This window comes from Choloepus didactylus, chromosome 7 (genome assembly GCF_015220235.1).
Source record: "Choloepus didactylus isolate mChoDid1 chromosome 7, mChoDid1.pri, whole genome shotgun sequence".
Taxonomy (NCBI): domain Eukaryota; kingdom Metazoa; phylum Chordata; class Mammalia; order Pilosa; family Megalonychidae; genus Choloepus; species Choloepus didactylus.
Window position 1 is genome coordinate 118,942,777 of NC_051313.1, and position 21,210 is coordinate 118,963,986.

Below are 21,210 nucleotides of genomic sequence, written 5' to 3' on the forward strand. Positions count from 1 at the left end.
TTCCACTTATTAAAAGAAACCATCCAATGTGTTTTATATGTATCTTTTTGTTATATGTTTTCTTGTAAAATGTGTGTTTTCTGCATATGTATTTTTTATTTTAAGTAAGTGGTTTTGTGTTTAATGATTCTTCATTCACTTGTTTGTTTCCTTCAAACCTCTATTTTAAAGGTCTAACCATATTACTATGAGTGCACTTAATTCACTTCTTTTAACTTCTGCATGGTACTCCAGGGTGTGCATTCATGACATTTTTCCTACTCTCTCCCTCTGGTAGATGCCAATATTGCTTCTGTCTTCCTGCCTCCACAAATCATCTTACAAATAACATCCTCATCCAAGCTCCTTATTGTCCTATATGACAGTTGGAGATGTGTTTTATATTCCCAGGGGTAGAATTGTTGGATCATACAGTGATTGTACATTTAATTTGATTAAGTATCAGAAAATTTTCTCTGGAATGTCTGTACCAGTCTAAATTTTCACTAGCAGTGCAGAAGGCTTCCTTCCTCTCTATTTCCTCACCAATAGTTGGCCATATCCAACTTTCTATCCAGTCTAATAGGCATAAAGTAATGTATCAGTAGTATTTAAATTTGTCTTACCATAAGAACAATTAAGGATTCTAATTTTAAAAGTTTAAATCTCAGTTCAGTTCTCCAAGTCTTTGCTGTGCTACTGAGGGTCTGTTGGCTCACGGGTGACCTGTACGTGGGAGGGTTCACTCACATAGTTAGGGAATCCCCTTCTCCTGTTCTCTCCTTTTGGAAATTCCCTCACACTCTCCCACCCACAAGGGCATCTTTTCTCAGTTCCTCAGACCAGAAAGGTGGTGTTTCTCCTGGACATTTAGTGTTTGTGCTGCCTTGACTTACGGGCAAAGCTGTGAAAGCAAAAATGGAAAACTGAAAAATTGCCACCTCCCCCCCACCCCAAAGGGTAACTCTCCAAGTTTTAACTCTTTCACATTCCACCTGATTTTATTTACTTTTCAGAGTGCTTGGGTAGTTGCTTTTTTGTATTTTGTTCAGAATTTTTAGGTCAGTGGGAGAGATAGGCCAATTGGGTTCACTCCTTCTTTTAAAAAACCACACACACACACACACAAAATGGGAAATGTTAGATTGTATATATATGTAACAGAATAAAAATTAAAAAAAAATCCATGGAACTACACTATACAAGCAGTGAATCCTAAGTTAAACCACTTACTTTAGTAAATAGTACAATTATCAATTGTAACAAATGTTCCACATCAATGCAAGGTGGTGGAGTGGTGTATGGGAATCCTGGATTTTACGTGATTGTTTTGTAAACCCTCAATTTCTCTAATAAAGAAAATAATAATAATAATACCTATATAGGGTTTTTTGTTTGGATTCAAAGAGCTAATGTTTATAAAGTGCTTAGCAAATACCTGGCTCAGTAAACATAGCTCTTTTGTTGTTATTGTTAGTAGTATTTGAAATTCCCAAGTGTCCCCCAAATATTCAAGTATTTACCATGTATTCATCCTTCATGTGAATTAATGGGTTATGAAGGGAATTCTGTATGTGAATTTGCTGGTGCTCTTAGCTGATACTCCTCTGTGTAGTTGTCTTGTCTACTCATCAGTCTTAGCCCTTAAAAGAATGAGTTCCAACTCTTCACTTGTACCCTCAGGCATCAGAAGGAGTTTTTATTGCTCCTAATAGTTCAAAAATCACTCAGTACCTGATGACCTGTCATGTACAGGTCATGTACAGGGCTCTTTCCAGTTCTTGTACTGTCCCCCACCCCATCCCCAACCCCCTTCTTCTGGATAGGATCTTTAGACGTGGGGACAAAAGAGCAAAAAGAGTATGCTGGCATCTGGGAGGGAAGACGCTCCCTCCTAACAAGCTTCCTCTGGTTGACTACCCATTTCCTGTTGACCATTCCAGGTTCTGGTCTCAGAGTGTTTATCATAAAATAAGGAAGGAACATCTGAGTAGATTCACTCATCATAGAACTTCGGCAGCTCATTGCCTAAGATTACTCGATGGTCCACACCAGCAGCTGTGATAGTGACCAGGTAGATGACACCCCCACTGGAGCCATCCCGGCCCATGGCCAAAGCGATAGCTGCACAGGGTTTCAAGTTGGAGAGAGGGAGAGAGAATGGCTTAGCTTCAGAAATCTTTTCCTTCCCCTCCTACCCATGTGCCTTTCAGACCTCAAAACACTCTCCCAGAGGGGCATATTTAGTGGTGTGCTGGTGAACTGGCTGGGGAAAAAAAAGCCTTGATTTGCACCATCTGCCGATGTGCATGGTATAAATACCCACACCATGAGCAATTTCAAGTTATCATCAGTTTAACAAGCAGCTTACAAAACACCTGAAGATCTAATAATCAGCTCTCATGAGCTGGTCCACGCCAGCTCCAGCACACTATTGGTTCTTACCATGACCATACTTCATAATGTGGTTTACTCAGGACTGTCCTGGTTTATTCACATTGTCCTGAAGTTCCTTCTAGTTTAGCATTTGTCCTGCCCCTTTCACTCTCAAAAGTGTTCCAGTTTGGACATAAAATAAATGGTCACACATGTATTCTTCTTCCTGATCGTCATAATTCACTTCCTTCCCATGTTTAAAAAACCCTTCCCAGGTTCCCTTCCACCTGTTGAGTTACCATCTGTAGTGAAGCGTCTGCACTCCTCAGGGGACATGCCTGGTTTATACGCTGCGTCCACATAACCGTAGACATAGGTGCTGCCAGAGCCACCAATGGCAAAGGGCTGTCGAATCAACATTCCTCCCAGGGTTCCATAAACCTAGGTGGGGGCATCCTCAGGTCAGCCTAAAGAAGCTTCTCCTTCCCACTGAGACAAGCAGTTGGCTTCCTCACTCCGCCCTGGTATCTCACACCCCAACAGTTGCTTTTAGGGGCAGTGCCTTGGAAACTCATTGCCAGAATGACAAATGACCACCGTCTCCTTCTACAGAGAAGGATGGAACCCTTGGGGAGGGGGTGGGTTAGGAGGAACTCGCCTGTCCCCCTTCACGTTGGTCCCAGCCAGCTACCATGAGATGAGCAGACAGGTCCTCCCGGTGTTTATAGGTGATGTTCTTCACCACATTCGCAGCAGCCAGAACCAGAGGCGATTCTTCCAGCTCCATCCTGAAGGAGATGTCAGGTGTAGGGTCAGCATAATTTCCCCAAGTCCCACTGTCTGGTGCCATTGCTGCCAAGTGACTCCTGATCCTGTGTTTATTAGTTCAAACTCCAGCTTCCCTTCCACAGGGAAAGCTGTACCGGGAAAGCAGGGTCACATGCCACCAACTGGTAAGAGCCTTTCAGTTGTTCACCCTCTTCTCCCTGCCCCACCCCACCCCTAATTACATAATTGTCTTTTGTCTACAAGGACCCTGACCTTGTAGGGAAAGGCAGGTAAGCTTTACTTCAGCCCAAATGGCCTTGATTTCTCATAAATTAACTTTGATTGAGATTATGGTGTGCCACATGATTGTTTTCTTCCTCATTATATGTATTTAGTTATATACAACTTTCAAATTGTTTTCACATATATATTTTGATTATCAAAATATCCATGAAGTGAGGTAGGGTAGGCACTAGTATCCACGCTTCACAGATTCAGAAACCTGCTTACAGCAATTCAAGTACCAGTTTAAAGCTAATGAAAGCAGGAGCCAAAACAAGAATTTTCCATTTTCTAACTCAGTGCTCCTGGAACAGAAGTTCATGGGATTAAGGGAGCTCCGGGAGGTGTGGAGTCGGGAGCTCCGGGCCAGTGGGGATTCCTACCCATGGAGTTCCAGCTGGTAGGAGGCCATGTCTGCCATGGCCTGGGCATCAGCAGCTGAGCCAGAGAGTGCACAGTAGATGTGCTGGTGTAGGGGGGCCAGCTTGTCAAACACTCGGTTCACCACTGCCTCTCTGTCAGAAAGGAGAAGCAGTCATCAATGACAGCATTGGCAGAAATTTCTAGGTTAATCACTGAGTGATTCTCAAATTTATTTGATAAGAGAACAGACATGGAGTGCATGAAAATTAATGCTTGGATTAAAGAAGAAAACAAACACTCTCATGTAAAATGTGTCACTGCAAGTATTAGAATTTGATTTATTTACAGGCTTAGATTTTATTAAAAACAAAATCAGTAAGTTAAGAAAGTAAGAAAAATGTTCCTTTTAACAATTTTTCTTTGCTATTCATCTTGAGAAAAATTAGTGTTCTATGGAACATAATGAAGTATTGATCTAATCCCATATACTCATATTGCATGTGAAGAAACTGGCCAGGAAGTGAATGGGGAGACAAAATTAGCTTAACAGTTGATAAATGAGAAACCAAAATAGCTGCTTGGCAAAACCATCTCTTCTATCCCTAAACATGGATGGAAGGAGGGACCCTCAAGTCTCTATCTCTTGTCCCTCTCAGACCTTATTCCTTTACACTCACCCCTGTATGCTACAGGGACAGACCACATACGCATTCAGATCCCAGATCTTCCTTTACGAATTGAGAGACCAAGAACCCATCCGACATCTTACTACAGTGGCCTCTCCTCTCTGAGGGGTCTGTTCCATTCTCCCAAAGCTTCAGTTCATCAGTTTTTGTTCATGAATGAGAGAGAAAAATGAGTATTTGGGCCATTAGCTTCTTTCTAAATCCATATACCTTCCTGATACTCACCCTGCAGACACCCGAGAATCAGAACCCACCACAACGCCCCCGTCAAACTCCACTGCCATGATGGTTGTCTGCAGAGACATAGAGGACAGATGTCAGAGCAGGAAGTCTTGATCCACACATTGTACAAGCGAGGAGACACTCCCAGAGAGGAGAGGAGACTGACTCAAGGTCACACAGTAATTCAGGCCAGAGCGGACGCCCAGTACAAGGTTTCTTCTCCATCTTTCCAATTTCTCTATTGCCTTACCCCGCTGCAGGGGAATGTCACAGCACAGCCTTGATATAACACAGAAAGAACCGCATCCTAAGCCCCAACTTTCTGGGTGGAATCCTTTCTATTCTAAAGAGAGATGGGGAAAGAGTCTCCCTGAGGCAGAAGTGCTCCCTTTGAGGGAAGGGCTCAGGGGGCAAATAAGCAGCCCCACAGGTGAATTTTCACTATTGCACATGCATTGTTACATGCTCCAGTGGTATGCAGATGTGACAGACTGGACCCTAAACAAGGGAAACAAGGTCAGGCTTGTTTGGGCCCAGAATCCCCCATTCCTGTCCCCATTTAATCAGAAGTGAGCTTTTTCAGTTTGCTGAACAATGTAAAACACTGAGCTGGTCAGTGGTTAGCGGAGCCAGGTGTCAGGGCAGGAGGAAAGCAAGCAAGGATCATGTAAGCACTTGAAAATAAGTTTTGCTTGAGGAGCTTGTGATCAAGAGATACAGTTTTCAGGTAGTGAGGATAAGCTGTGTACCAAGAGAGGACTGGACTGGGTTGTCTGGGCTGATTTTTTCCAAGTCAAGAAAAGAACTAAGGAATAGTGATAAAAGATAAAGCTATACTTTCTCTACTCCTGTTGAGTTGGAAGGAATCTTAAAGATAGTTTGTTCAAATGAGGAAACTGAGTCATAAAGGAGGCAAGTGACACCTAGAATCACACAGACTTACTAGCAAAGCTGGAACTAAAACCCAGGTCTAACACTTATGGCTTGTTCTGGCTGCTACTTCCTATTTTCCATGGCTCATCTGGCAGTGAGAGATTTTTCAACTTGCAAATGGTTTGACTGCGACTTTTCTCACCATTCCATAGTTACTCCGGCATAACCGTTCACCATGAGTTTGGCCCGAGAGCTGAGGCAATCCCATCCTAGAGATTATTCCTCTATAACAGAGCTGTCTCCAAACCAAGAGTGGTGGCAGCAGTCTGGGAGCAGAGGCCAGTCAGCCTTGGGGCTGCCATCTGTCCCAGGCACCCAACCTGGGCAAAGTCTCCCAGCATGCATGTGGGAGTGGGCAGGGTAGACTCAGGGACAGGAGCATGGCAGCACCTGGGCCAAGCAGGAACCTTCTTGAGCCAAGCTGGGGAAAGGCACCACAGCTCCCACAGCTCCCCCCATAATCAGTGCTCCGACTATTATCATAGGTCTCTGCGATGAGTTGACCCTTCTCAATCAGTGTTCATGTGTTCATATTCCCTTTTCCCAAGTGTTGTCCCACTTCACTCAGGGCACCGTTTCCTCACCTCTTTGCATAGACTCTAGCCCCCTTTTTTGATTTAACCACCACCCTCATCCAGTCCAGAGTGAAAGCGAAAGCGTTTTAGAGCAGCTTCCCCTTGACGCTTCAAGGTAAGAGCCAAACACCCCCCTCCCCCACTCACCACCTCGAGTGCCCCGACCCTTTGCGGCCCCCCAGATGACCTTCTTCAGAATAGAGACGCCTTAAATTCATTGCGGGAAGCAAGCAAGCACTAGCTGCTACAAGCCACTTCCCCACATTTCTGTTAGTCCCTGCACAAACACATTCCTCAGTGCTTCCAGGGTCTCCCCATCGTTCCACCTCCGCCGTCTCTCTGCTAACCCCCAAGCCCAGACCCATTACCCCGGTGTGGACTTCTCCGGCCCGGGGCAGGTCCCGGGTTGGTGCTCCCGCCCGCAGCATCCCGGCCTGGCGCCTGGCTCCTCGCTGCCTGGGGCTCTGGTTTCTGACCTGGGACAGCGCGCGGCGCGCAGCCTAGAGCCCCGCCCCTTCTCCGCGCCCGCCAGGGGGCGCCTGTGTCCTCTGGGTAAGGCTGGTGCCGGGACACCAGCCTGTCTGGGGCAAATCTGCCCAGCGACATGTGACGAAAGAGCCCCGCCCTGAGACTAGGATGAGAAAGTTCTGGGAAGTGCATCCCTCAGGAGGAGGTAGGGAGAGGAGCGAAAGGTGTGCGCGATGGAGAAGATGGGGGCAACGGTGCTGCTCCCCAGAGTCTCAGAACTGGTATCAAGGTCAGGTCCCAAAATAGCCTGGCCGCCTCGTGTGGAAGCCGGCGGTTCCAGCGAGCTATCGACTGCTTTCGATTTCCCTTTCCCCTAAACAGCAGCACTTCTTGCTAGCGAGACTCGGGACTTTCCAAGGGCCCGCCCCGGCCCGCCCCTTCTCCCTCCTCCAGCCGTCAACCTCGGCGCCAGCTCGGTCACAGACGCGCCTAGGACCCACAAGCTCCGGGAAGGAACCCCGGCCAGGGCCCGCGCGCCAATGGCCGGCTCAGGGTCCCCGGCTCCCCGCGGGTGCCTCTGCCTCTGCCGGGCCTCCTGCGCTTGGCTGGGGGTGACGCTGCTGCTTCTCGCCGACTGGCTGCTGCTCCGGCCCGCGCTGCCCGGGATATTCTCTCTGCTGTTTCCCACGGCGCTGCTGCGGGTCTGGGTGGTGGGCTTGAGCCGCTGGGCCGTTCTGTGGCTGGGGGCCCGCGGGGTCCTCAGGGCCACGGTCTCCACTAGCGGAAGTGCAGGAGTCCAGAGCTGGCTGGCAGCTTTGGAGCCACTGGCGGCGGCGCTGGGTTTGGCCCTGCCGGGACTTGCCTCGTGCCGAGCGCTGGGCTTGTGGGGAGTCCCCAGGGATGGTGGCAGCACCCGGCTGCTGCACTGGGCAGGTCGTGCGGACGCCTTCCTCATCAGCTACGCAGCGGCGCTGCCCGCGGCCGCCCTGTGGCACAAGCTTGGGAGCCTTTGGGTGTCCGGCGGCCGTAGCCGCTCTGGAAACGCCGTGCGCCGGCTTCTCGGCTGCCTGGGCCCGGAGATACGGCGCTTCCCGCTGTTTCTGGTGTTTTTGATCTTCTCCTGCCTCGGTAAGGGAGAGAGGAGAGAGGGGAACCGGGAGGACGCAGGGGACTGGGCAGGAAGGAGGAGTCATGGTCATGAGATAGGATGGAACTGTGCATGCGGCGACCCAGTTGGGGTCCTGAGGTGACCACTCCAGTCTGGAGGAAAGAGCCTTAGACTGGGTGGGCCTGAGCCCTGGTCTCCAGTCCTGTCCCAGGAGTCACTTCATTGGGCCACGTTGGGCAAGTCCCTTCCTCTTGGACAGCTGTGTCCTCAGCTCTAACAGGGTATTTTATTCCATCTCTAGCCTTTCTACTTAAACCCTGAAAGGTCTGGTGGAGCAACCACAGGGCCGTGAGTTCCAGGGCAGCCTACTCAGGAGTGGGATTTGGGCCTGAGTGTCTTCTTTCTGCCTCCGACCTCAGGAATAATGCTAAGGGTGGAAGAGGGGTGGAGTGGGGGTGGACTGGTTAGAGCTGACCTGCTTAGACTCAGTACTTGTGACTGACCACTCTTCCCTCTTCCACCCCAGGGGAGATGGCCGTCCCGTTCTTCACCGGTCGTCTCACTGACTGGATACTACAAGATAAAGCAGCTGCTGCCTTCACGCGCAACATAACTCTTATGTCCGTTCTCACCGTAGCCAGGTCTGGGGGCTGAAGATGGAAGGCAGAGAATGGGGGATCCTGGAAGAGAGGGAGCTGGACGTTGGGGCTTGCTGTCCAAAGTGCACGGCACCTGTGGGGGATACCTGGGGCCTTCCTTCTGCATCCTCCCAACACCCACCCTGACCTTCCTTCTTCCCCTTCCCCTAGCGCGGTGCTGGAGTTCGCGGGTGACGGCATCTATAACAGCACCATGGGTCGTGTGCATAGCCGCTTGCATGGAGAGGTGTTTTGGGCTGTCCTGCGCCAGGAGACAGAGTTTTTCCAACAGAACCAAACAGGTTTTTCACGAAACACTTTCATTATAGCCATGTACTCTTTATATGCCCATGCTTCGTCTTTTACTTAGAAACTTGATCTCTCTGTCCGTCGCTCTCATACGCATGCATTGTCGTTTCTTATTCTTTTTTTAAAATCATATTTTTTATTGTAGAATATAACATATAAACAAAAAAGTGATAACTTTCCAAGTGCTATTTAACAAGTAGTTAGCGAATTGCAAAGAATGTTATAGGTTACAATTCCACAGTTTCAGTTATTTTCTTACTATGAAACATAACATATATACTGTTCTGGTTTGCTGCCATTTTGCAAAACACCTGAAACGGATTGGGCTTTTATAAAGGGGGTTTATTGGTCACACAGTTACAATCTAAGGCCATAAAGTGTCCAAGGTAAGACATCAACAATTGGGATCCTTCATTAGAGAAAGTCTGTTGGCATTTGGAAAACCTCTGTTAGCTTGGAAAGGCGTGTGGCTGGCATCTGGTTGCTCCCAGGTTGCGTTTCAAAAGGGCATTCTCCAAAACGTCAGTGTCAGCTTCCAACTGCCATCTTCAAAATGTATCTCTCAGCTGCAGCTAGCAGTGAGCTTCTTCTGTCTGAGCTTTTATAGGGCTCCAGTGAACTAATCAAGGCCCACACTGAATGGGTGGGGCCACGCCTCCATGGAAATTATCTAATCAGAGTTATCACCTACAGTTGAGTGGGTCACATCTCCATGGAAACAACCTAATCCAAAGGTTCCAACTTAATCAACACTAATACGTCTGCCCCTACAAGACTGCATTAAATAATATGGCTTTTTCTGGGGGACATAATATACACAAACCAGCGCATACACAAAAAGGTTACTATCTTCCAAGCATGATTAACTAATAGATATATAGGAAATTTCCAAAGTTATTATGAGTTATAGTACCATAGTTTCCATCATGTCCTTATTGTGAAATCTAACATATATACAAAAAGGTATAGCTTTCAAATTACAATGTAACAGGTAGTTATATATGAAATTTCAAAGGATGTTATGGGTTACAGTTCCACTATTTCAATTTTTTCCTTCTAACTATTTTAATACCCTAGCATCTAAGGAAAAGAAAATTATATAAGGATTCGGTATTCATAATCCTCTGCCAAATTCCATCCTGTCTGTCACTACCCCCTCCTCCAGTTCAATCACTTTCCCAATCATCAGGGATGTCTGGGTAATGACCACCCTAATGTATTCATGTTGAAAAGGGGTGTCAACTTTATAAGCAAAGGGGACATAGCTAGTGGATGTTCTTGAAGAGACTATTGCCTCTGGGTTTCGGAACTTAGCTGGCATGGGGACACTCTGAAGGATTTAAGTTTCTGACAAGTAAACTTAGTGAGTGAGACTTTATAGAGCATGGTATTCCTATTAATTGTTGTCCATAGTATGCAATGTGTAGATTTTTCCCATGTACCCTTCTGTTGTCAACTCTCTGTGCCAGTGTCACATTAGAAATATATAATGTAAGCACCTATCTATATTTGTGGTGCTGATCTGTGGGAAACATGCCTTTAAACAACCCATTTCATTCCTATTCACCTTCAATACAACTCTGATACTTATAATCCCATCAACAAACAATTGTCACCCTTATCCATTGCCACACTTTTGAATTCGCCATCATTAACATATCTGAACATATTAGACTATCATTCCCCCTCACTAGCTACTGTCCATCGCTAGGTCCCCAATATTCTTACATTATAAGACATTGATTTTACATTGTTCAGATAGTTCATAGAAGTGGTAACATACAATGTCTCTCCTTTTGCATCTGAGTTATTTCACTCAGAATTAAATCTTCGAGGTTCATCTATATTGCCATATGTTTCAAGACCTTGTTGCTTCTTACTGCTGCATAGCATTCCATTGTATGTATATACCAAATTTTGTTTATCCACTGGTCTATTGAAGGTCACTTGGGTTGTTTCCGTCTCTTGGCAATTGTGAACAATGCTGCTATGAACATCCATATACAAATGTCTGTTTGTGTCACTGCTTTCAAATCTTCTGGGTATATACCGAGAAGTGGAATTGTTGGATCATAGGGTAATTCAATATCTAGTTTTCTGAGAAACTGCCAAACGGTCTTCCAGAGTGGCTATACCATTGTATAGTCCCACCAGCAATGAATAAGAATTCCAATTTCTCCACATCCTCTCCAGCATTTGTAGTTTCTTGTTTGTCATTTCTTATTCTTGATATACCTCAAGTCAGAGCAAAATAGTCTTCCCTTTACCTTCAGAAAAACCTATTTTTCCTCCAGAATTTTCCCATAGTTCCATCCCTCTGTCCTTAGATAGAAACCTCAGACTTTCAATATGTCCTTAGATAGAAACTATTTGGAAATTTTGGCATCCTAGAGTCCAACTGCCTCACTTTCCAGAGAAGGAAACTTGAGGCCTAGACCTAAAATGCCAAAACTTGCAAGACTACATATGGATGGCAACAAACTTGGGGGTTAACCCCATTCTCTTGCCCATTACAGCCTCCTGGATTGATTCCTAACAGCTCTCTCCCTTCTGTTCCATCTCTGTTATATGACCAGCTTAGGCTCTTCCTGACTAGGTGTAGAGCTTGGGATATACAAGTTCTTTAAGGAACAGAAAGGTTTCAGAGAAACAGATTCATAGGGGTGCCAATTTTCTCATGGCTAAATTGAATGGAGATCTTTGTCAGGTTTTACAGCCTCTTTTGCTGTTACACTCGTTCTCCCTGCACTGAGATTCCCGAATCTCTCCACACACCTATACTACCTTGTTTGTCCCAGCCTTCTTAGAACACCACTTTGACACCCCTACTCGTGACACCCTGGCTCATTGTTGGTCTTTCCCATCACTCTGAACCCATTTCACTCACTCCACGCTCTTCTCCCCAACCCCTGGCAGGTGCCATCACATCTCGGGTAACGGAGGACACGGCCACCCTGAGTGAGTCTCTGAGTGAGAAGCTGAGCCTGTTGCTGTGGTACCTGGTGCGGGGGCTGTGTCTCTTGGGGCTCATGCTCTGGGGGTCACTGTCCCTCACCATGGTCACCCTGGTCGCCCTGCCTCTGCTTTTCCTTCTGCCTAAGAAGCTGGGAAAGAGGTACCAGGTATGTTCAGGGAGTTGGCTTAACCCACATGGACCCTTTGCCTCCCAGACTTGGCAGACTCATTTCCTCCTGGATTTCTTTAAGTACAACTTTCCTGGTACTTTCACAGATTCTCCACCTTTGTGGAACCCCCTGTCCCTGCCGTCCATGTTCCTAGATTGCTCAACGTTGATCTTCATACTCTCTATGTCTCTTCTCCTAATTTTAACCCATCTCTATCTTTTAAGAATATGATCCCCAACTCTTTCTGTGTCCTTTTCTTCTCCTCTGTATAATTCTATTGAGAGCTGTGTCCTTTTCTCTTCCCTCCTCTCTCCTATCCCTCTGCCTCTTCTCAACTTTAGTCTCCAACCAGGTAACTCAGATACTAGTGAAACTTAGAATCTTGCCAACCCTGAGTGACAACTCCTCTCCATGTGTCCACAGTTGCTGGCAGTACAGGTGCATAAATCTCTGGCAGAGTCCAGCCAGGTGGCCATTGAGGTCCTGTCAGCGATGCCTACAGTTCGGAGCTTTGCCAACGAGGAGGGTGAGGCCCGGAGGTTTCGACAAAAGCTGCAGGAAATGAAGAGTCTTAACCAGCAGGAGGCGCTGGGCTACGCATTTAACTTCTGGACCACCAATGTGAGCACCTGGAGACGGATGCCCATTCTCCTGTCCCCGAGATGCCTTGACTCCATTCCCTTTGCCATGACCTTCTCCCAACTCCGCCTCCACCAGGAAATGGTTGGCTCAGTATTATCCTTGCAATCCGAGGCTCAATTCCCTTTCCAGGGTCCCTAAACCCTTCCCTCTTTTTAAGGATTCCAGATAGCTTTCTTTCACTATGGCATACAAAATTCTCCCAACCCCCTTTGTAGGGAGATGATGTGTCTTCCAATTTAGGGCCATCTTTTTTTTTTTTTTTGCCTCTTAGAGGAAGCTCAGGAAGCCATAAATCCCTGCACCTGAGCCCTCTTCGAGCTGGATCTGTGGGGATGTGCTAGTGAGAGCCATCAGAATAGGGGGGGGCCAGTGACAAGGGGCATCTGTGATGTAATGTCAAGAGAACTAGACCAGGAGACAGAAGTTCCTGTCTTGATGCTGCCATTTACTAACTCTGTGATCATAGGCAAGTGATTTACATTCTCTGAGATGTTTCCTCACTTTAAGAAATGGGAGTGATAATGAACATCACAAGGAAGGGCTTTGATATGATTATTAGATGACATATCACTTTTTTGAAAGTCTTTTGTGAAGAGTAAAATGTTACTGACACAAAGGTGATGATGATGATGATGACGACGACTTCTATGATGAGTATTTGAGTCAGACTCCTTGGGGTCACTCTTCCTTTCTACCTGTTGTGCCTGCTGCTGTTACTTGGAGGAAAGGGACTTTCTATTTCCTTGGGCCCTTTCTCTCTCCTTTGTGTCCCCTCTTAGATCATGCTCCCATAATCCCTTTTCTCTGTGGTTTCTCCACAGATCTCCGGGATGCTACTGAAGGTGGTAATCCTGTACATTGGAGGGCAGCTGGTAATGAGTGGGGCTGCAAGCAGTGGGGACCTTGTCACATTTGTTCTCTACCAGATCCAGTTCACCACAGCTGTTGAGGTGAGGTTCTTCCAGTTTCACTCCCCAATGCTTTTCCTCTCCCCATCCCATCACGATCTGTGTCCCTTTCCTTCCATTATTTGTCCTTCTCACATCACATGACCCAGGCAAGCAGATTAGGTCTCACCACTTCCCTCTCACTGTTCATTCCTCTCCTCCAGGTTCTGCTCTCCACCTATCCCAGTGTACAGAAGGCCGTGGGCTCCTCAGAGAAAATATTTGAATACCTGGACCGGACCCCTCGCTGCCCAGCCAGTGGCCCTTTGACTTCCGTAGACTTGAAGGGCCTTGTCCAGTTCCAAGATGTCTCCTTTGCCTATGGAAACCAGCCAGATGTCCCAGTACTGCAGGTACAACCCACCAATGCCCATATGCCGCCAACCCCACCCTCAACTTTGCCATCGTAAATTTTCTTTCTGCTCTCAACCTACTTAACATTTGAGCACAGATTCTTTCTAACCCTTTAAAGGCAAAGAAAAGCACCGTCTGTTCCAAAAAGCTGCCCCAACTCAAGAAACAGTTTGGGCTTCCAAGGGGAATGGGAGAAGAGGTTCTCAGGGAGAAGGCTCTCATATCTCAAGGAATTGCTGCAGCAAAATCTGTCTCCATTCCCTCATCATTCCTTTATCTTTACATGATGAAATGTGATTTTTTTCTGGTATCTGAAATCAAGTGTGTGACACGGTGGTGCTCAGTCTTTGCCCTTGTCTCTGCCTCATCTTCCATCTCGACTTCTTGGGGAGGTATCTTCCCTGGGAACAGAAGTCTGTAGTAATGTGGGGGAGGGTAGTAGTTATATCTTCCCATTTTTCTCCATTCTTTTTGTAACAAGACAATGGCAGTCCCAAGGGTAGGACCCTCAGTCTGCTTCTCATGGTGTCACTCTCTGGCCTCTAGGGGCTGACCTTTACCCTACGTCCTGGTGAAGTGACTGCCTTGGTGGGGCCCAATGGATCTGGGAAGAGCACAGTGGCTGCTCTGTTGCAGAACCTGTACCAGCCTACGGGGGGTCGTTTGCTGCTGGATGGGGAGCCCCTTCCCCAGTATGAGCATCGCTACCTGCACAGACAGGTGAGCAAAAGGATGGCATGGAGGAGGATAGGGAGTATCCAGTAAGAGCATTCTCAATGAGTACTATGAAAGGAAGGTTAATGAATGATCGAAAACCTTGGGTGGAGATGAGGGTGTGGTCGAGAAAGGTTGCATGACTTTGTGATACCCTCCCAATAAGCATTTTGAGTCTTCAGCCCCAAGATAACCAACCTCCTGTGTTCCTTTTCCTATGAGTCTTCATCGTATTTCATCCCAGGTGGCTGCAGTGGGACAAGAGCCACTGCTATTTGGAAGAAGTCTTCGAGAAAATATCGCCTATGGCATGATCCAGGAGCCAGATATGGAGGAAATCACAGCTGCTGCAAAGAAGTCTGGAGCCCATAATTTCATCTCTGCATTCCCTCAGGGCTACAACACAGGTAGTCTTTCCACTCAAGTTACCTAGCAGACATCTTTACTTTTACTGAAACCCTAATATTTTTCCTTTATTCTTCAGTTGCTCTTGCCCCATTGACATCAGTTTGAAGTGATAAGATCATTCCCATGGCTTCTTCATCCTCAGAACTCTTTCCGAGACCCTCCTTGTGTGTGTGTGTGTGTGTGTGTGTGTGTACATATGCACATGCGGTTATCTAGCTCTCACCTTGACTCTTGCCTCTGCAGAGGTAGGTGAGGCTGGGGGCCAGTTGTCAGGGGGTCAGCGACAGGCAGTGGCCTTGGCACGGGCATTGATCCGGAAACCACGTGTTCTCATCTTGGATGATGCCACCAGTGCCCTGGATGCAGACAGCCAGTTACGGGTGAGAGTCACCTTTGTAATGCCTCTACCCCACTCAATCCTGTTTCTTTTCTTTACCCCATGTAATTCATATTGATATTATAATTATCCAAGCCAGTCCTTGCAATTCTTTCAGCTTTTTAACTTCTCCAGATCACTCAGTTCCCATTAACATCTTCCCAATGCATCTAGAACCAGTTAAGAGACTATCTACAGGCTCTGAATCTATGAAGCCAAACGCAAAGGAAAGGTCTTCCTAATCATGTTAACTAAAATCAATTGCTCTTTTAATATGTGCAGTCTCTTTATGATGCTGCCTCATATATTCATCATAAATCCTTGTGATCTGGGGGGTTTTATCCTCATTCTACAGATGATAAAATGGAGGCTGAGAGAGGTTGAATAATCAAGGTCCTCCAGCTGTTGAGTAGCAGAGCCTGGAACAAAATTCAGATCTACTTGACTGGAATGCTCGTGCTCTTTACCACCAAGCTGTATTTCCTTAAAACATCATATAAAAGCTCCCAGTCCATGGTAGAGAGGAGAGACTGTTCAATACCCTTCACTCTTCTCCTGTGGGTTTCACCATAGTACTCTTAGTCATATCCCACTTCTTCCACCTCATGTAAATGTGCCTTAGCAGGACAGGTTTGACAGAGAAGCACTCAGAACGAGGCTCTTCAGTCTCCTTGTGGTTTTTGGTGGCAATGATCCTGGTGAGGTCTGTCCTAGCCCTGGAAGCACAGATGTCTTCCTGGGCTGAGTGGGCCCCTCCTCTGACAGGATCTATGTCTTTTTTTTCAGGTGGAGCAGCTCCTGTATGAAAGCCCTGAGCGGGGCTTGCGATCTGTGCTTCTCATCACCCAGCGCCTAAGCTTAGTGGAGCAGGCTGACCACATCCTCTTTCTGGAGGGGGGAAGCATCTGTGAGGCAGGAACCCACCAGCAGCTCATGGAGAAGAGGGGACGCTACTGGGCTATGGCGCAGACCCCTGGAGGGTCAGGTGCTCCGGAATGAGAGACTAATCAGCACTGCACACTCCATATCCTTCTCTTCTCTTCTCTGTGGTGGAGAATTTGGGAGCAAAGATCTACCAGTGATAGAGTAGTCAACTGCTTCTGGAAGGAGTTAATCCTAAAACATCCTAAAATTTAACCCCGTTGGTGATGCTTGAAATCCTGTCATGAGTGTTACCTCTTTTTTTTTTTTCCTTTTTTTTCCTGTCCCACCTTTTCTTGATAATGTAGAATTCCTGGAAGATGAACATAGGGTTTATAACTCCTTAGTGTAACCGGGTTTAGAGCTAGGGTTGATGCTTTGGTGTGGATAGCACCCTGAAAATTCATAGAAATATTCAGAATTTACAGAAAACTATTTTCCAACACAACCAAAGGACACTATGCTGGCCCATAAATAACCTGTGGATTCTTGGTATTTATAATAAAATTGGTATTTTGTACTGTGGCTTTCCGTGTGTTTTTGGCATCTGGAACAGCTCATGGTCTCTCACAGGGCACGTTTCAGGAGGCTGGGGGCTTCCTCCTTTAGCATCTTCAGTGTTTCCCAGCCCTCAGTGCACCACCTTCTCCCTTAAGTTTTCTATTTTCTACGGTCTCCCCCTCCAACTTCTCTCACCGCCCCAACCCCTGCTCTCAGGATGAGCGTGATACAGCGCGTTCCAAGGCACCAGCGGCAGCAACTGCTTGGACTTCCTGAGGTGGAAGATGGAAGGAGAGCGAGGCCAGAGGAAGTGCAAGCGCCGGCGGGGGAGGGGCTGGCAGCGCCTCGCGGGTTCTTGTCCCTTAGTGGAGAGAGGTACCACTGCACCTGCAGCGGTGATTTCAGGATGGGGGGCGTGGTTATCTCGTAACTCTCTTCATTCAAGGAGGGCCAGGATGGTGTGACGTTAACAGTTGCTGGGCAGATTAGGCCAGCATAGGTTGCAGTGAGAGGTGGGGCTTAGAGCAATTGAACTCGCCAGTGCTCAGCCAAGGAAGAATTATGCACGGAGGGGAGGGCAGAAAGGGCCTGTCTTTTGTGGGTGGCTACAGGTTAGGGAGACCGTTGAACGGGGGAGGCGCCCTGTGAGGCACCGCGTGGAAGGATTCGGAGACTAGCCCTCTTCCTTCCGTCTCCTGGTCCCATCCCCCTGCACACTGCGGGTTTAGTGTGTTACCGGTTGCCCAGGACCTGGCCTCAGGACCCATCGTCTCCACGTACTCCCTCCCCTACTTTTATAACGTGATGGTCATACGAACCTCTCCCCAGCACCCCACGTGAAACTGCTCGCGGCTCCTAGGCTGACTTCTAGCTTTCCGGTTGAGGCTACACCTTTGGATGATACGGCCCCACCCACCCCTGCCAGAGCACGCCCCGGCGGCCGGGCCTCTCGCTGTAACCCCATCGCCAAGGGGCCTTCGAAGTCGCTCCTCCCGTTATTCCTTCCTCTGACAGCCCATTACGCCTCGTTTCTCCCATCTCAGTGAAGCCGGAGCGAAGAAGCCTGTCCACAACATGATATTCCTGGTCCCCGGACACCCACTGGCTTCTTCTCGGCAAGGGCAGGGGGATGTGGAAAAAATTCTGGTTCCCTCCCCTTCGGGCTACGGCTTTCGCTTTCACTTCCTCCGCCGAGAGCCGACAGATCTCCGGGTGCCGGGCGATCATGGCGCTTCTGGAGGTGTGCGGAGCCCCCCGAGAGCAGGAGGACGACTGGGCTTTCCCCGTCGCGGGAAGCAGGCACCGCTCGGACCCCGGACACTACAGTTTCTCTATGCGCTCTGCCGAGCTCGCCCTGCCCCGGGGAATGCAGGTCGGGGCTGAAAGGAAACCCCGAAGGGAAGCGGGAAAGAGGGCGCAGAGGAATAGAGGCTCCGCTTTGGGACTGTCCTCCCGCGGGGGTCCCGGAGGGGGGCATCCTTCAGGCCTGGAGAGCAGCGTCCGGGCCGGGACCCATGGAAGAAGCCACGTGGGGACGGGGTGGGGTGGGCGCGGCGGGGAAGGCATTTGGAAGTGTCAGGGGATGAGCAAAGAGTTCGAGGTGAGGTGGGGGCTCCCTCGGGAAGACAGAAGGCTTTCCTGCCTTTTCTCCACCACGCACAGATCAGGAAGCCTTTTTCATGAGGTTATCATGTGTTACAGGGCTGTGTAGTGTCTTGGAAAACCTTTGAACTTGGGCAGCTAGTCTCACCTCAGCAACTCAGTGTGGTGTGACTTGGGGCAAGTCACTTAGTCTAGTTCTCAGGCTCTTCCGCAACATGGAGATACTGTTAATGGAACGTATTTTGTGAGGATTAAATGAGTGGTGAATGGGAAAAGTATTAAATTCACCCTTAAAATTCATAGTTAGGGTAGCAGTTGGTTTTCATGTCTATTGCACTGGAAAATGGGAAAGGTTGGTGTCGTGGGCATCTTTTCTTTTTGTCCAGCCATTTTCTTCCACAGATTGTTTATTAACTGTCCCATTGATTGATGGTGGAGAATTTCTTCCCATCTCTTCACCGCCATACTCTCTAATACTTTTCCTGGCACCACCTGCCACAGAAGTTTTCATTGCCCTTTTCTCTATATCTTCTCTCCCATTAGCCAACTGAATTCTTCCAGTCCCTGGGTGGGAACGGCGAGAAGAACGTTCAGATTGAGATGGCCCATGGCACCACCACACTCGCCTTCAAGTTCCAGCATGGAGTGATTGTGGCGGTGGATTCTCGGGCCTCGGCTGGGAGTTACATTGGTGAGTGTGGCTGTCCTGGCAGGCAGATTCGGGGGAGCTGGACTCTCCTCTTTGCAGGAGAAGAACATCTGCACCAAGAGGGAAGTAGGTATTGATTTAGGACACACAGGGAGAGCTGTGGGTCATCACTCCATCTTCTTCCAGCGACCATACGGGTGAACAAGGTGATTGAGATTAACCCTTACCTGCTTGGCACCATGTCTGGCTCTGCGGCTGACTGTCAGTATTGGGAGCGTCTGCTTGCCAAGGAGTGCAGGTAGGTGAGGCCTCTAAACCTGGTGGTCAACCCCTGGATCCCCCAGATCACTGCTCCTCATCCCCCACCCCTGCATGTTCCCCCTCAGTGCTAAGAGAGTATTTCAAAAAACGGCTTTTCAGTGAGAAAAACCTCCTCCCAAATCTCAGTCCACTCTCCTGCCAGTGGGGCAGATGATTTGTTCCATTATTTGACACTGACACCATCAGCCCTGGTGGGAGGGTATCACACACCAGGATTGTTTTTTGTGTTTTTGGATACTTTAAATTCCAAGTCTCTTCCTGATCCTTAGATCTTACAAAATAACTCCTTCCAAATGCTTATCTCTCTAATCACTTTCTGCCCCATTAAGTGGGCAGCTCAGAGAGCTAAACTTGCCCTGCCCCTCTAAGTCATCCATTCTCCCCCACGGTCCCTGCCCAGGCTGTACTATCTGCGGAACGGGGAGCGCATCTCAGTGTCAGCAGCCTCCAAACTGCTCTCCAACATGATGTACCAGTACCGGGGCATGGGCCTCTCCATGCACAGCATGATCTGTGGCTGGGACAAGAAGGTGGGTGCTCTCCATTCCCCAAGTTCCCCCACATATTCATGAAAGGTCTGTTTTCCCATGGTCCACCCCCTCTCCTTCCCCTACAGGATCCATGGCGTGTTATGTGATGGTTCCAGTGTATCCATGGGCTATTTCTTGGTCTAGATGTGGACCAAGCCCGTATGAGTTTTGTAAACTTATCGCCTTTGGTAAAACAGCTGATTCCAAGTTTGTTTTTCCTTTTTATTTCCAAAGTTCTATGATTGTTACCAAAGTACTGTCCTGGTTCACATGTTCCTGTGGTAATTCTCATTCTTCTGTCCACTTTTTATGGGTCACACTTGAACCTCTATGTTACCAATACCTTCCTCTTCAATTGCAACCTGGAATCTTCTTTCATCCTATAGGGTCCTGGCCTCTACTATGTGGATGAAAATGGGACTCGGCTCTCAGGAAATATGTTCTCCACTGGTAGTGGGAACACTTATGCCTACGGAGTCATGGACAGTGGCTACCGACACAATCTTAGCCCTGAAGAGGCCTATGACCTTGGCCGCAGGGCTATAGTTCATGCCACACACCGAGACAGCTATTCTGGAGGCGTTGTCAATAGTGAGAGACCAATGCTACCAAGCCCAGGGTGGTGGTGGTGGTGGGAGTGATGGTCACGAATGGGAGATTCAGGAGAAGCAGAGTGGCAGGGAGGAGGTTTTCAGAGTCAGAAGAGGGGCCTTGAAGTCCCAGTAATAAGGGCTTGAGTGTGTGTGTGTGCGCATTGTTGATGCCTTCAAGATAACATTTTTAACAGGAACTTCCCGAAGTGAAAGGTGACTCCGTGTTCTTTTCTCAATTGCCCACAGTGTACCACATGAAGGAAGATGGTTGGGTGAAAGTGGAAAGCACGGACGTCAGTGACCTGATGTACGAGTACCGGGAGGTCAATCAGTAATGGTGGCAGCGCTTTGCCTGGCCTCCTCTTGGGGTGCCTGGCAGACTCAGGGAACTGGACCAGCTTAAGCTCCAGGAGATGGAAGGGCCTAACCTGAGCCCAGAGGAGAGTGACTAGGCTCGGTGGTTAGTCTGGGGGAGGCAGAATTCATCCTTTTGTGTTTTCTCTATTTCAAAGAGCAAACATGCCACACACCCCCTTCCTGGCACCTTCTGGGTGCCCTAATAAGTACAATAAAGGAAAACGGTTATAAACGGCTGTGTATTTTGGTTGAGTGGGATTGGGACTGTGGTTGTTAGGAGGGGTTGGGGGAAGAGCAGATTTTTTTTCTGGAGAAGGGACTGGAACCCCCTACCAAAGCTTTACTTTTCTAAGAAATGGGGCCTCATGAAATATGTCTCTTGGGTTTTCCTTCTCAATTGCCTCTCCAGGACCTCAGGAAGATGGACAACTGTTACCTGTGGACACTTATTTGCAATCCCATT

At 48.1% G+C, this 21,210-nt stretch overlaps 3 protein-coding genes across 5 annotated transcripts; 2 read left to right on the forward strand and 1 right to left on the reverse strand.

Annotated features, from left to right (window-relative positions):
* Positions 1 to 1,248: 1,248 nt before the first annotated feature.
* On the reverse strand, positions 1,249 to 7,577 carry PSMB9 (proteasome 20S subunit beta 9). 3 transcript variants are annotated; one of them, XM_037843663.1, is made up of 6 exons: positions 7,114 to 7,577; positions 4,680 to 4,747; positions 3,789 to 3,920; positions 3,014 to 3,143; positions 2,655 to 2,796; positions 1,249 to 2,103 (listed from the first exon to the last, which is right to left on the reverse strand). In XM_037843663.1, the coding sequence occupies exons 2-6, from the start codon at positions 4,736 to 4,738 to the stop codon at positions 1,976 to 1,978; spliced, it is 591 nt and encodes a 196-aa protein (XP_037699591.1). In that variant the 5' UTR covers positions 4,739 to 4,747; positions 7,114 to 7,577; the 3' UTR covers positions 1,249 to 1,975. The 3 variants fall into 3 exon arrangements, with proteins under 3 accessions (XP_037699591.1, XP_037699590.1, XP_037699589.1); XM_037843662.1 differs by lacking the exon at positions 7,114 to 7,577 and adding an exon at positions 6,553 to 6,773 and having other exon boundaries at positions 3,047 to 3,143; XM_037843661.1 differs by lacking the exon at positions 7,114 to 7,577 and adding an exon at positions 6,553 to 6,771.
* Positions 7,192 to 16,719, forward strand: TAP1 (transporter 1, ATP binding cassette subfamily B member). Its single transcript, XM_037843660.1, has 11 exons — positions 7,192 to 7,780; positions 8,287 to 8,401; positions 8,570 to 8,700; positions 11,624 to 11,829; positions 12,256 to 12,453; positions 13,296 to 13,424; positions 13,586 to 13,774; positions 14,322 to 14,495; positions 14,734 to 14,896; positions 15,141 to 15,277; positions 16,060 to 16,719. The coding sequence occupies exons 1-11, from the start codon at positions 7,192 to 7,194 to the stop codon at positions 16,270 to 16,272; spliced, it is 2,244 nt and encodes a 747-aa protein (XP_037699588.1). The 3' UTR covers positions 16,273 to 16,719.
* Positions 16,720 to 17,707: 988 nt separating this feature from the next.
* Positions 17,708 to 20,979, forward strand: PSMB8 (proteasome 20S subunit beta 8). Its single transcript, XM_037843377.1, has 6 exons — positions 17,708 to 18,067; positions 18,841 to 18,988; positions 19,133 to 19,244; positions 19,668 to 19,797; positions 20,184 to 20,388; positions 20,637 to 20,979. The coding sequence occupies exons 1-6, from the start codon at positions 17,825 to 17,827 to the stop codon at positions 20,723 to 20,725; spliced, it is 927 nt and encodes a 308-aa protein (XP_037699305.1). The 5' UTR covers positions 17,708 to 17,824; the 3' UTR covers positions 20,726 to 20,979.
* Positions 20,980 to 21,210: the final 231 nt, after the last annotated feature.